Source organism: Populus euphratica, unplaced genomic scaffold, assembly GCF_000495115.2.
Source record: "Populus euphratica unplaced genomic scaffold, PopEup_1.0 scaffold1491.1, whole genome shotgun sequence".
NCBI classification, from domain to species: domain Eukaryota; kingdom Viridiplantae; phylum Streptophyta; class Magnoliopsida; order Malpighiales; family Salicaceae; genus Populus; species Populus euphratica.
Genome location: NW_011501357.1, coordinates 8463 through 23121, shown reverse-complemented (window position 1 = coordinate 23121; position 14659 = coordinate 8463). Strand labels below are relative to the sequence as shown.

At 33.7% G+C, this 14659-nt stretch overlaps 2 protein-coding genes across 2 annotated transcripts; both read left to right on the top strand.

Moving 5' to 3' along the window:
* The first annotated feature begins 245 nt into the window (after positions 1-245).
* Positions 246-3895, top strand: LOC105117751 (subtilisin-like protease SBT5.3). Its single transcript, XM_011015506.1, has 10 exons — positions 246-373; positions 626-723; positions 830-994; positions 1333-1435; positions 1533-2064; positions 2194-2291; positions 2375-2617; positions 2781-2892; positions 3019-3232; positions 3333-3895. The coding sequence occupies exons 1-10, from the start codon at positions 246-248 to the stop codon at positions 3887-3889; spliced, it is 2250 nt and encodes a 749-aa protein (XP_011013808.1). The 3' UTR covers positions 3890-3895.
* A 6625-nt stretch (positions 3896-10520) lies between these two features.
* LOC105117753 (subtilisin-like protease SBT5.3) lies at positions 10521-14301 on the top strand. Its single transcript, XM_011015511.1, has 11 exons — positions 10521-10620; positions 10882-10991; positions 11059-11156; positions 11265-11429; positions 11754-11856; positions 11954-12485; positions 12630-12727; positions 12811-13053; positions 13144-13255; positions 13437-13650; positions 13751-14301. The coding sequence occupies exons 1-11, from the start codon at positions 10540-10542 to the stop codon at positions 14299-14301; spliced, it is 2307 nt and encodes a 768-aa protein (XP_011013813.1). The 5' UTR covers positions 10521-10539.
* The last annotated feature ends 358 nt before the right edge of the window (positions 14302-14659 follow it).

The following is a 14659-nucleotide window of genomic DNA, read 5'->3' as shown; positions in this document are numbered from 1 at the left end:
AAGGCAAGTATCATTCTTGACCTTTGATCATCATGTCCTTTGCTTTCTCAGTTGCTTACTTTTATACTCATGCAATGCTTTTGCTTGCCATGATCAAAATAAATTAAGCCCAAGTTCTGAGTATATGCTAAGGTTTTGACATGTACAAGAGGGCGCTAGAGAGCATGGAATTAAGCACGTAGTGTTAAAACTTACTCTCAACTACTATGCATGTTTTCTGTTATTTTTCCAGTGATAATATTTATATGATTTCCATGGTTCAGTCTTATGTGGTGTATCTCGGGAGAAATTCACACACTTCTAAACCTTCAACCTTGAGGAATGATGGAATGACCGAGTCCTACTATGATCTATTGGGTTCTTGTTTGAAAAGGTAATGACAACTAATTTCATAATTATTCGATCTCAATTCTGAAGGGTATAGCTATTGATTAGGTTTTAAGCTCCTTAAAAGTCAAGTAGTTTCAATCCTTTAAATTTCAGGCTTATTGGAGGTTTACACAGTTATTAATTTAAAGGTTTGTGAAATTAATCAAGCTGAGCACAAACAGGACACCCGTGTAAAAAAAATAAAAAATAAATATTCCATCTCCATTGTTGTACTGATAAATTGTGAATTAAACAGCAAGGAGAAAGCTAAAGAAGCAATATTTTATTCGTACACAAGTCATATCAATGGCTTTGCTGCAACCCTTGAAGATGATGAAGTGGATCAATTATCGAGTACGAAAACATGGCAAGCTGATGATATTGTCATTCCTTCTGCTTGATTTCAGTCTAATATGTACTCGGATCTTTGATTGTTTACTGTTCTTTCCTATCGTTGTAGACCGTCCGGAAGTTGTATCAGTTTTTCCAAATGAAGTAAATCAGTTGCATACAACTCGGTCATGGGAGTTTCTTGGACTAGAGAGAAATGGACAAATCCCTGCTGATTCAATCTGGTTAAAGGCAAGATTTGGTGAAGACGTCATTATTGGAAATCTTGACACTGGTAATCTTACTTGTGTTTGATTTGGAAAAGCGAATTTTATTAGTTTCATAATTACTACTGCTTTGTTTCATCTCTGGACAAGCGAGCTTCAGCATTGAAGGGTCCATAAAGACTGCACTTAATGTATTTTATTAGGTCTAGAACGTTAATATTTAAATCCTCGTTGCGGCTGCCCTTAATGTATTATATAATCTATCGTCGATGATGACACATCTTCAGAATGTTTCTTTAAGCTATCCACTGGTCGGCAACAGCTTTTGAATGGTCCTTTTTTTTTCCTTCTTATTAGTTGTAACATTTTAATCTTCTCTCTTGATTAATTCGTGGTTGATTGATAGGTGTCTGGCCGGAATCACAGAGCTTCGACGATGAAGGAATGGGACCAATTCCAACAAGGTGGAAAGGATACTGTGAAACAAATGATGGGGTTAAATGCAATAGGTTTCTTTCTTCGCCTGCTCTCTAACATTACTAAGAACAGTGAAAAATGCTTGTTGATACAAGTTCTAGAAAAAGAAATCAATGTCATTACTTACAGGAAGTTGATCGGAGCAAGGTACTTCAACAAGGGTTATGAAGCAGCTCTAGGCCGTCGACTTGATTCATCCAATAACCCAGCAAGAGATACTAATGGTCATGGTACCCACACTCTATCTACAGCTGGTGGTCGCTTCGTTTCAGGTGCCAATTTCCTAGGATCAGCCTACGGGACGGCTAAAGGAGGATCACCTAATGCACGAGTTGCATCATACAAGGTGTGCTGGCCGAGATGCTATGATGCTGATATATTGGCTGCCTTCGACGCTGCTATTCAAGATGGGGTTGACATTTTGTCCCTTTCACTTGGAAGGGCACTTGAGATCCCTTACTTCAGAAGTGGTATTGCAATTGGATCTTTTCAGGCTGTTATGAACGGAATTCTTGTAGTTTGCTCGGCTGGGAACTCCGGACAAGTCCTTGGCTTCGGAACAACTTCAAATGTAGCTCCGTGGGTTCTCACCGTTGCGGCTAGCACAATTGATCGGGAGTTTCCATCCAATGTTGTCCTTGGAAATAACAAGGAATTCAAGGTTAGTATACTGGATGATCCAGTCAATTAACTCTATGTTTAGCATATGAGCAGCAAGAAAGCTGTCCCATTTGACATAGTTCAACTGTGTCATTATATTTGATTCTTGGATTTTTTTTTTTATAAACAGGGCACGAGCTTTAATACCAATAACCTGTCAGCTAGGAAGTATTACCCTATAGTTTATTCGGTGGATGCTAAAGCTGCAAATGCCTCAGCTCAACTAGCGTAAGCAACCGATTCATGTTGACTTGTTGGCTATTCAATTGAGCATATATATATGTGTATCCTTATGCATTTGTGATTGGCAGACAAATATGTTATCCTGAATCCCTTGACCCAAAAAAGGTAAGAGGAAAGATTGTGTATTGTCTTCGTGGTATGACATCTGATGTCGAGAAGAGCTTGGTGGTTGCTCAGGCTGGTGGTGTTGGGATGATCCTCGCTCATCAATTTGCAGACAGTTCAAGCAGTCCTCGAGGTTTCTTTGTTCCTACTTCACTTGTCTCAGCAATTGATGGTCTATCCGTTTTATCTTACATCCACAGCACAAAGTAATTAAGCTCTCTGTACTAATTGAGTGGTTTCGATCTGTCAAATCTTGGAGCAAGTCAGTATTCTATATAACCATTACGTTTGTCTTTTCAGGTCACCGGTAGCTTATTTTCAAATCTTGTAGCAAGTCAGTATATAACCAATATATTTTTGTCTTTTCAGGTCACCGGTAGCTTATATAAGTGGCTCTACTGAAATTGGAAAAGTGGTTGCACCAGTCATGGCTCCCTTTTCATCAACTGGACCAAATGAAATTACACCAGAGATCCTCAAGGTATGCTACAGGATTTTTCTCTATTCTATGATTGGTTATTTTGATTTAAATGTTTCAATTGTTGGCCTTTGAGACAAGAAATGCCTCTCTGTGTTCTTAACATCAAAATTTTGATAAAAATTCCAGCCAGACATCACTGCACCAGGAGTCCATATTTTAGCTGCCTATACAAAAGCACCAAGGCGTTTATCTCGGCTTATAGACCGGCGCCCTCTTTCCTTCAACATTATATCTGGGACTTCAATGTCATGCCCCCACGTTTCTGGCATTGCTGGTCTTCTCAAAACCATGCACCCTGATTGGAGTCCAGCCGCGATTAAGTCAGCAATCATGACCACCGGTAGTTCAGCTTCTATCTGTCGGCTCTCCGCTATAGTTTCTATATTATGATTTTATTTAACTTCAAATTCAACTTACTAACAAAACTTTTGATTTTCCAGCTAGAACGAGTAGCAATGCTAGACAGCCAATAGCCAAAGCTTCTGCTGCGGAGGCAACCCCCTTCAACTATGGTTCAGGACATCTGCGGCCAAACCGCGCGATGGATCCAGGGTTGGTCTATGACTTAACCACCACGGATTACTTGAATTTTCTGTGCTCCATCGGCTATAATGCAACCCAGATGTCAATATTCAACGAAGAGCCATATGATTGCCCACCAAAGAATATCAGTTTGTTGAATTTCAACTATCCTTCGATTACCGTCCCTAATCTCTCAGGAAATGTCACGTTGACTAGAACCTTAAAGAACGTGGGAACTCCAGGATTATACACAGTTCGTGTCAAGAAGCCTGATGGAATATTAGTTAAGGTAGAACCAAAGAGTTTGAAATTCAGCAAGCTAAATGAAGAGAAAACTTTCAAGGTCATGCTGAAGGCTAAGGACGATTGGTTTCGCCGTTCTTACGTGTTTGGAGGGCTCACATGGTCAGATGGTGTGCACCATGTTAAGAGTCCTATTGTCGTCAGGAAAGCAGTAAACCCGACTTTGAATTAATTGAATTTGTTCTGCCTGGTCTACGATTGAATTATGTTAAAAAAATATATTGTTTTATCAATGAAATAAACAAGCCTTGAAATAATTCATTTTCATTTTTAATTAAAAGTATTAAATTTATATCTGTACCATTCATGTTGTAATCTAAATATTACAAGAGAAGAGTATATTACAATTATTATTTTTTTAACAAAAAAATTATACTGGATTTTTCAAACATTTTTTTACATAAAAAATCATAATTATAAATCAGGAAATTTATGTATGCATCCAATTAAATCAATCAAAAATTATTTGAGCTAATAAATACAAAAACAATTAACAATAATTAAAGACTAAACTGAAAAAACTGAGAAATAGATGTAGATCAAGATATTTAATCTTACAATATTGGTTATGTATCCGGTTGTGTTTTGTAATTTTATTTATTAAAAATTATGTTTTATTTAATCAAATAATAATAGAAATAAATACACACACAAAAATAATTAAAAAGAACAAAGAAAAAAAATACAAGGTTACATGTTGCACATATTAGAAAGAAAACTATTATTATATATGAAAACCAAGTAAAAACTAAATAATAATTAACTAAAGAATAAAGAATAAATGAATGTGAATGTAGATTTAGTTATTTTTATAATTTTATTTTTTGGAATTAATTTTTTATTTAATAAAATGATTAAAAAAAACATGTAAAAAAAAGCTATTTAATAATTGTTTTTTTTTTAAATAAGGCCACATAGAAAGAAAGTTTCTAATATAAAAAAAAAGTTCAATTTTTATTTGTAAAAATAAATAAAAAATAAATCATATTTTATGAAAAAAATCATAAAAAATAATTAAAATAAAAAAACATATTAAAAAATTAAATAAAAACTTAAAATTAAAAAAAGAAATAAAAAGATCAAATAAATACAAAAAAAATAAAATCCCAAGCACGTAAACTTAGCTTGGATGGCTTAGTGTGCATTTACTTAATAAACCCAGGAGTATAGCCTTTCAATCCAGGCCTGGTGCGTGGGCTGGCTTTTGTTTCTTTTAAAAATGATATGACTTATCACTCTCTTATCAATTAAAACTCATTTTATTGATATCAAAATTAATTTTTAATAATTTAAATTTAAATTAATTAAGATTATTTTTCTCTACTATTAAAATTTGGAAATTTTTCCTCTCCTCCCTCAAATCAAGAATCAAAAAACAAGAAAGGTAAAGTTTGGATCGAAATTGATGATTTGAAAACCAAAGGGACCAAAAATATAAATTGGAAAGTATAATGATCATATTGAATTGTTTTGCAAACTTTGAAGTTGACACCTATTTTACCTATCTTTTTCAATTTGGTCCTTCATCCATCAATCTTGCCCTTGTTAAACAGATCAAAGCCAATTGACCATCAATTTGGCCACAAAAGAGCTTAATCAATGAAAAAAAATCACAATGGCAATCCATCGTGAACTATGTATGTGAACAGTGACGTAGGCTATAGTGTGTTTTTACCCACGCATTTTAATATTTGTTAAGAACTAGATTTAATATGTTTAATTTCATAGCACAACAAAATCATCACAGCACAGTCCTACAACTTTAGCAGAAAGGCAACTTCGTATCCCATGAGGGGCAGAAGTCCAAAGAACGCAGGAGTTCATTTGAAAAAGATCCTAGCATGGCCATATATATCAGCAAAGACATATTTACCTTTCTTTAAAGTGTGCTTTAGTCGCCCTCCGTAAATCAAGTGTAACCTTTTCTAGGCTAGATCTAGACCCTGTCTAATAGCCATGACTTTCACCTGCAGATCAGAAGCTTTAGCAGCATGATATGAAAGTCCCATAACGAAGAGATGATATGAGAGACCTTGAGGCAAGCCTCGAAAAGAAAAGATAGGCAAGGAGGAACCAACTTCACTAGAGCCTCCTGTGAACCACTCCTAAATTGCCATGCAAAATCCTCTTTTAATTCTGTACCAAGCTTTACAAGTTATTTTCCAAGTAGAAGAGGTGGAATGAAGACGGAGGTGATGGAGATCTCTCATCATGAGATATGAATTTATTCCATAATAAGAATTTTTCCCGTATGCCACCTGAGATTTCCCAGAAGAACAATATTTTTTGCCTCGTTGTTAGTACCACCTCCATGCTTGAATTTTACATGTAAAACTGTAAAATGATTCGTTAAAAAGCTCCGCATGGTGTTGACAAACAATGGAAGGATTTTGTGTAGAACATTCACATCAAATTTCATCTCTTCCGCTTCCAAGAAATAAAATGACTTCTGCCCCAGAAACGATGCTACGGGTCGTTATAGAAAATTATACAATACTTCAAGCAATAACAGGATAGAATGCACTCTTCTTGTCACTGTAGCGCTACAGTGATATTGAAACATTACCTTTTGTCTCTCAAGTATTTGTTTTCTCATGACTTGGTACCTGGAGTTTTATAGTTATATGTTTGTCTTTAAACTTTATTTTCATTGTTTTCCGGTCACCAGATTCTAAAAGATGAAAGAGAAAGTTATCGTAAAATAGATCATCAAAAAAATTAATTTTAATATTAATAAATTTATCTCGGAGATGATAATTCAATCTCTTTAACCATCCTCGATAAAAAAGCAGATTCAGAAAGAGAATTATGGCTAAAATGGGTTCAAAATTGAGCTTCGATCCAAAAAAAAAAACTCAAGCTCAATTTTTTCACAAGTAGAGGTGGATGGAGAATTGTTGCAACTAATAACACGTTGTTGCTGCAATTTTTAGTGTTTTTTTTTTTTTAAACATTGAATGGCTTCTCTAGGAGCACACGCCCTTTCCCTTTTTCTTTTTTAGACCTGAGGTTTACCTGTTAAGTACTATATTTTCTTGTATATATTTTTTTAAAAATATCATTAAATATATATTATATTTTGAATTTATGATTATATTATTTTTTTTATAGAAAAAACGCTTGGATATTTCTTTTTACATTAAAAAAACAATTTGACCCATAGAACAGCGTAAACTAATAATTTATTATTTTTAAATTAAACTAGATCTTTTGTATTTATATTTCAATCACTTTTTTATCAATTATATATGAGCCTAATATATAAAAAAGAGTTCGCACATTGATATTCAATGAGAATTAAACAATATTGTGATTGCTAATTTTTATATTGTTTTAATGAATTTCTTTTGTTTTGTTTTTATGATGATATATATATATATATTAAAGCATGATGAATTTTTACTTAAAAAACATTTTATTAATAAAAAAATATGTTTTCATTAAGAAAATAATCACTTCATGAAATAATTTTTTTTCGTTTCATTATTTAAATTTCTTAGATTCTTACAAATACTCATTTTAATTAATTATATTGTATTTATATTAAAAAAATGTTAATAAAAAAATATTTTTTTCGGAACAAAAAATACATAAATAAGAAAAGTGGGCTTCAACTTAAAAAATGCATTTTATCTTTCACAATTTAAATATTTCAGACCTTTACAAATATTTATTGTAATCATTGAATAATTAAATAAAAATTATCTTTTGAAAAATACCCTTCAACATGGCACAAGTGTAAAAGCTAATTTATGACTATATAGCTATCCCATTGTATCCCTTTGTAGTTCTAAATTGTATTTTCTTAATTTTATAACCCTACATCTGATGAAATTTAGTGTAAACACTCACATCTAATTGTATAAAAAGAATGTTATAGGAATATTATGCTATTATTTGTGTGTGCGCTCGCTTGTTATTAAGCTCTCTGCTGATCACTAACCAAGGTGTTATCTACTTTATCATAGATATTTTAAGGAAGTCAGACATATTGCATGATGCAATTAATTAGAGAGAGTGAGAGTGCAAGATATAGAATGATTTATTGAGTGAGTGATCCTTGGCCATCCTTAGAAAGCACGACCTATCAAGACAAGAAGAGACATCTTTCATAGAAATCTGTTCAAAGTGCTTGGACAGGGTGTGATCGAAGGGAAAGAAGAACAATACACCTAATACTTTCTATTTTGTTGCGCCATGGTTCATGGTTTCGTCGTAACTTGTTTATGTTTAACAGGCCTATTAAGGTAATGAATTTTCAGTTTACAAGGGAGTAGGATATTAGTGACTTTTTCTAATTGATAAACTCAAAATTAATGGATCTAAAAAACCATTCTAAAACACCCCCTTAATGTTCCTGGGCTCTTTCCAGTGAAGGAGCATGATTTAATGGGTTCTTATTTTTAATAAATTTAGATATCTTGTTAGAGTCTAACTTTTTTAGAAATTTTTTCAGGATCTCATGCAAGTATCTCACTTTTTATATTAATTTAATATATATTATTTTAAATAAAATACAACTCAATTTAAAATATTATAAAAGTAAAATTAAATTTTACCTCATTCTCTTCACAAAAGAATAAAAACTCGTGAGTTATAAATACTTCATGAATTTTTTAAAGACAAGATTTATAATCTTTTCATTTTTAATATTTTCAGCATAAATATTTTTAGAATCTACCTCTATAAAATATAATTACATATTTTCTCTCTATAAATTTATTAATTTTATTATAAATTTATTAATTTTATTATAAATTTATTAATTTTATTATTAGAGAATTCTCATATTCATCAAATCAGATCTTTCACATGTATTAATTAATAAACATAATTTATTAGATCACTTTGGCTTACTAGACATTATCTAGTACTACCATAGCTATTGATCATTTTGATTTATTTGGTATCACCTATTATCATCAATTACCTAGGTTTTTTTTTATCATTAATTAAAAAATAAATTAAATTGTTTAGACTATAAAATTAATTAATTATTGAATTAATTAATTTTATTTTTAAATATCTTGAATTTTAAAACCTATTTAAAATAATATGGAATTTGTACTTTTCCCCAACGAGTAAAGCGGTAACGGAGGGCGCTCAATTATGAATCATCTTTGAGCACTCCAAGTTTCCTATTTATGGCTAGTCTTCAAGAAACTGCACCCTTTGAGCAAAAGCTACTCTCCAACTAATCATGTTCAAAAGCTTTTAATTTTGCGTACATCTTCTCCTTGTTTTTTTCTGTTTTCAGTTCGATTTTTTAATGTTTTTGTAACATTCTCCTTGGTTCTTAAACATTACGGTATAAACATAATCATATACACGTGCACACTTTAAATAATATTTTATGATGATAAAAAAAAATAATCAAAAGCTCACACTATTAAAAGGGATCGACAACACAATGGATGAGAGGGAAAAAAAATTTAGATTTGCTTACTTGATATTAAGAATACTCAAAAAATTAAACTAAAACATGAACATAGTTGAGAGATAGTTGGATTTACGAAGATAAAAGCTTGTAATAAAATAAAAAAAATGTTTTTTCTGCATAAAAAAGAAGAAGAAGAAAAAAATGAAAAAAAGGATTATAACTTAAATATTACAAAGACATTCACTAATAATTATTAACAATGATTATATTTAATTGATAATTTTATTTGTAATATTGACATGTAATATTTTTTGAGAAAATATAAGAGGATCTCTTTTTTTTTTTTTAATTTTCACTTGTAATTCTTTTGGTATTTACTAACAAAAATAACGAGATTATGTTCTATTACTACATGTCACCTAATTTAATTACGGTTTTTCTTTTTCTTTATATTTGATAATTTTGTGACAGTGTTCTATATTAATTAACATGTTAAACATTCCTCATGACATGTGAAGCAAAGAACTATAATTACCAACTCAAAATATATATTACATTTAAATTTCACAGATTGAATATTATCTTTTGTTCTATTTCGTTATCTAGACTTTTAATACCATATCGAATATATATATATATATATAATAGAAAAATTAAATTGTTGGTGGATACTTAAAAATAGTTTTTTATGGACTCCAACAGCGTGTAATGGTACACTTAAAAATTGAACCTGAGATTTTCTTCACACTTCACGATCTTTCTAATTGGACATTAATAAGCTCTTATCTTGCATGATGGAACTAATTTCATCTTCCCTGTTGAATTTTCATATTAAACTTCCTTTCTAAATGTTTGACTCTGTCTTGATCTGTTTCCTTCATCCCCTTACCGAGAAGATTTAAGGAGAAAAAAAACCAAGTAGGGCACTGGCCAAGATGACAGGTCCTTTACTTGTTGCATCAACCTTGATCTCATTCGGGAAAGGGATGTGTAGAATTAATTATCCCTGTCATGGATCTTAAATTCTGGAAAGGACAGGATACCCCACTTCAAGAGTTTGGAAACTTCCCTGTTGATCTTAACCTAATAAATGCCTGAAAGGTAGCTTGTACTAAAAATAATAAAGCATGTCTTGATACATTTCGCTAGTCGCCAACGCAGACATTTTCTACTCACTTACAGGGTCATATGATTGGACTTGCTCAAATCCTGATATTTTCTATTGCATTGCTTGCAATAATATACTATTAATCTGACGACGTCACTAAGCAGCAGAACTTAATTATCATTTATTGACCAGTAATAACATCTGAAAACTTCATCCACGCTTAATTTCATTAATTACGAAGACATTTTCGTAGATAATTTTCAGATAACGATCCTATATAAAGGGTAGAATCAGCAGCCTTTCATTTGTATAGCAAAAAGAAAGTATAGGAAATATGAAGATTATTTCTTCTCTGTTGCTTCTTTTCTCCCTTTTGTCCTTTCTGCAGATCAGTCCAATATTAGCGGTGAAAAAGGCAAGTATCCCTCTTGACCTTTGATCATCATGTCCTTTGCTTTCTCATTTGCTTACTTTTATACTCATGCAATGCTTTTGCTTGCCATGATCAAAATAAATTAAGCCCAAGTTCTGAGTATATGCCAAGGTTTTGACATGTACAAGAGGGCGCTAGAGAGCATGGAATTAAGCACCGTAGTGTTAAAACCTACTCTCGGATACTATGCATGTTTTCTGTTATTTTTCCAGTGATAATATTTATATGATTTCCATGGTTCAGTCTTATGTGGTGTATCTCGGGAGAAATTCACACACTTCTAAACCTTCAACCTTGGGGAATGATGGAATGACCGAGTCCTACTATGATCTACTGGGTTCATGTTTGAAAAGGTAATGACAACTAATTTCATAAATATTCCATCTCCATTGTTGTACTGATAAATTGTGAATTAAACAGCAAGGAGAAAGCTAAAGAAGCAATATTTTATTCGTACACAAGTCATATCAATGGCTTTGCTGCAACCCTTGAAGATGATGAAGTGGATCAATTATCGAGTACGAAAACATGGCAAGCTGATGATATTGTCATTCCTTCTGCTTCATTTCACAGTCTAATATGTACTCGGATCTTTGATTGTTTTCTGTTCTTTCCTATCGTTGTAGACCGTCCGGAAGTTGTATCAGTTTTTCCAAATGAAGTAAATCAGTTGCATACAACTCGGTCATGGGAGTTTCTTGGACTAGAGAGAAATGGACAAATCCCGGCTGATTCAATCTGGTTAAAGGCAAGATTTGGTGAAGACGTCATTATTGGAAATCTTGACACTGGTAATCTTACTTGTGTTTGACTTGGAAAAGCGTATTTTATTAGTTTCATAATCACTACTGCTTTGTTTCATACTTGGACAAGCGAGCTTCAGCTTTGAATGGTCTATAAAGAATACCCTTGATGTATTTTATTAGCTCTAGAACGTTAATATTAAATCCTCGTTGCGGCTGCCCTTAATGTGCATCATCTTCAGAATGTTTCATTAAGCTGTCCACTGGTCGGCAACTGCTTTTGAATGGTCCACTTTTATTTTCATTTTTTCTTCTTATTATTTGTGTAAAATCTTAATTTTCTCTCTTGATTAATTCGTGGTTTATTGATAGGTGTCTGGCCAGAATCAGAGAGCTTCGACGATGAAGGAATGGGACCAATTCCAACAAGGTGGAAAGGATACTGTGAAACAAATGATGGGGTTAAATGCAACAGGTTTCTTTCTTCGCCTGCTCTCTAACATTGCTAAGAACAGTGAAAAAGGCTTGTTGATACAAGTTCTAAAAAAAGAAATCAATGTAATTACTTACAGGAAGTTGATCGGAGCAAGGTACTTCAACAAGGGTTATGAAGCAGCTCTAGGCCGTGCACTTGATTCGTCCAATAACACCGCAAGAGATACTGATGGTCATGGTACCCACACTCTATCTACAGCTGGTGGTCGCTTTGTTTCAGGTGCCAATTTCCTAGGATCAGCCTACGGGACAGCAAAAGGAGGATCACCTAATGCACGAGTTGCTTCATACAAGGTGTGCTGGCCGAGATGCTATGATGCTGATATATTGGCTGCCTTCGACGCTGCTATTCAAGATGGGGTTGACATTTTGTCCCTTTCACTTGGAAGGGCACTTGAGATCCCTTACTTCAGAAGTGGTATTGCAATTGGATCTTTTCAGGCTGTTATGAACGGAATTCTTGTAGTTTGCTCGGCTGGGAACTCCGGACAAGGCTTTGGCTTCGGAACAGCTTCAAATGTAGCCCCGTGGGTTCTCACCGTTGCGGCTAGCACAATTGATCGGGAGTTTCCATCCAATGTTGTCCTTGGAAATAACAAGGAATTCAAGGTTAGTATACTGGATGATCCAGTCAATTAACTCTTATGTTTACCATATGAACAACAAGAAAGCTGTCCCATTTACACTCTACAGCAACTGACATAGGTCAATTGTATCATTATATCTTGATTCTTGGAATTCGCTTATAAACAGGGCACGAGCTTTAACACCAATAACCTGTCAGCTAGGAAGTATTATCCTATAGTTAATTCCGTGGATGCTAAAGCTGCAAATGCCTCTGCTCAACTTGCGTAAGCAACCGATTCATGTTGACTTATTGGCTATTCAATTGAGCATATATGTATATATATCCTTATGCATTTGTGATTGGCAGACAACTATGTTATCCTGAATCCCTTGACCCAACAAAGGTAAGAGGAAAGATTGTGTATTGTCTTGGTGATATGATACCTGATGTCGAGCAGAGCTTGGTGGTTGCTCAGGCTGGTGGTGTTGGGATGATCCTCGCTCATCAATTTGCAGACAGTTCAAGCAGTCCTCGAGGTTTCTTTGTTCCTACTTCACTTGTCTCAGCAATTGATGGTCTATCCGTTTTATCTTACATCCACAGCACAAAGTAATTAGCTCTCTGTACTAATTGAGTGGTTTCGATCTTTCAAATCTTGTAGCAAGTCAGTATATAACCAATATATTTTTGTCTTTTCAGGTCACCGGTAGCTTATATAAGTGGCTCTACTGAAATTGGAAAAGTGGTTGCACCAGTCATGGCTCCCTTTTCATCAACTGGACCAAATGAAATTACACCAGAGATCCTCAAGGTATGCTACAGGATTTTTCTCTATTCTATGATTGGTTATTTTGATTTAAATGTTTCAATTGTTGGACTTTGAGACAAGAAATGCCTCTCTGTGTTCATAACTAAATGTTTCAATTGTTGGCCTTTGAGACAAGAAATGCCTCTCTGTGTTCTTAACATCAAAATTTTGATAAAAATTCCAGCCAGACATCACTGCACCAGGAGTCCATATTTTAGCTGCCTATACAAAAGCACCAAGGCGTTTATCTCGGCTTATAGACCGGCGCCCTCTTTCCTTCAACATTATATCTGGGACTTCAATGTCATGCCCCCACGTTTCTGGCATTGCTGGTCTTCTCAAAACCATGCACCCTGATTGGAGTCCAGCCGCGATTAAGTCAGCAATCATGACCACCGGTAGTTCAGCTTCTATATGTCGGCTCTCCGCTATAGTTTCTATATTATGATTTTATTTATCTTCAAATTCAACATACTAACAAAACTTTTGATGTTCCAGCTAGAACGAGTAGCAATGCTAGACAGCCAATACCCAAAGCTTCTGCTGCGGAGGCAACCCCCTTCAACTATGGTTCAGGACATCTGCGGCCAAACCGCGCGATGGATCCAGGGTTGGTCTATGACTTAACCACCACGGATTACTTGAATTTTCTGTGCTCCATCGGCTATAATGCAACCCAGATGTCAATATTCAACGAAGAGCCATATGATTGCCCACCAAAGAATATCAGTTTGTTGAATTTCAACTATCCTTCGATTACCGTCCCTAATCTCTCGGGAAATGTCACGTTGACTAGAATCTTAAAGAACGTGGGAACTCCAGGATTATACACAGTTCGTGTCAAGATGCCTGATGGAATATTAGTTAAGGTAGAACCAGAGAGTTTGAAATTCAGCAAGCTAAATGAAGAGAGAACTTTCAAGGTCATGCTGAAGGCTACGGACGATTGGTATAGCAGTTCTTACGTGTTTGGAGGGCTCACATGGTCAGATGGTGTGCACCGTGTTAAGAGTCCTATTGTGGTCAGGAAGAACCCGACTTTGAATTAATTGAATTTGTTCTACCTGGTCTAAGATTGAATTATGTTAAAAAAATAATGTTTTATCAATGAAATAAACAAGCCTTCAAATAAGTCATTTTCATTTTTTTTAAGTATTAAATTTATATTTGTACCATTCATGTTGTAATCTAAACATTACAAGAGCAGATTACAAAACAATTAAATGATTTTAACCCAAAACAATATATCTAATCCGTGATTTAGTAATTTTTTTAATAAAAAATTAAATATATAAGCCTTTTCAAATCCTTTTTTTAACATAAAAACCATAATTATAAAAGTGATTGAATAGACAGTGAGGCAAGCCTCAAAAGATAGGCCAGAAGGAACCAACTTCACTAGCACCT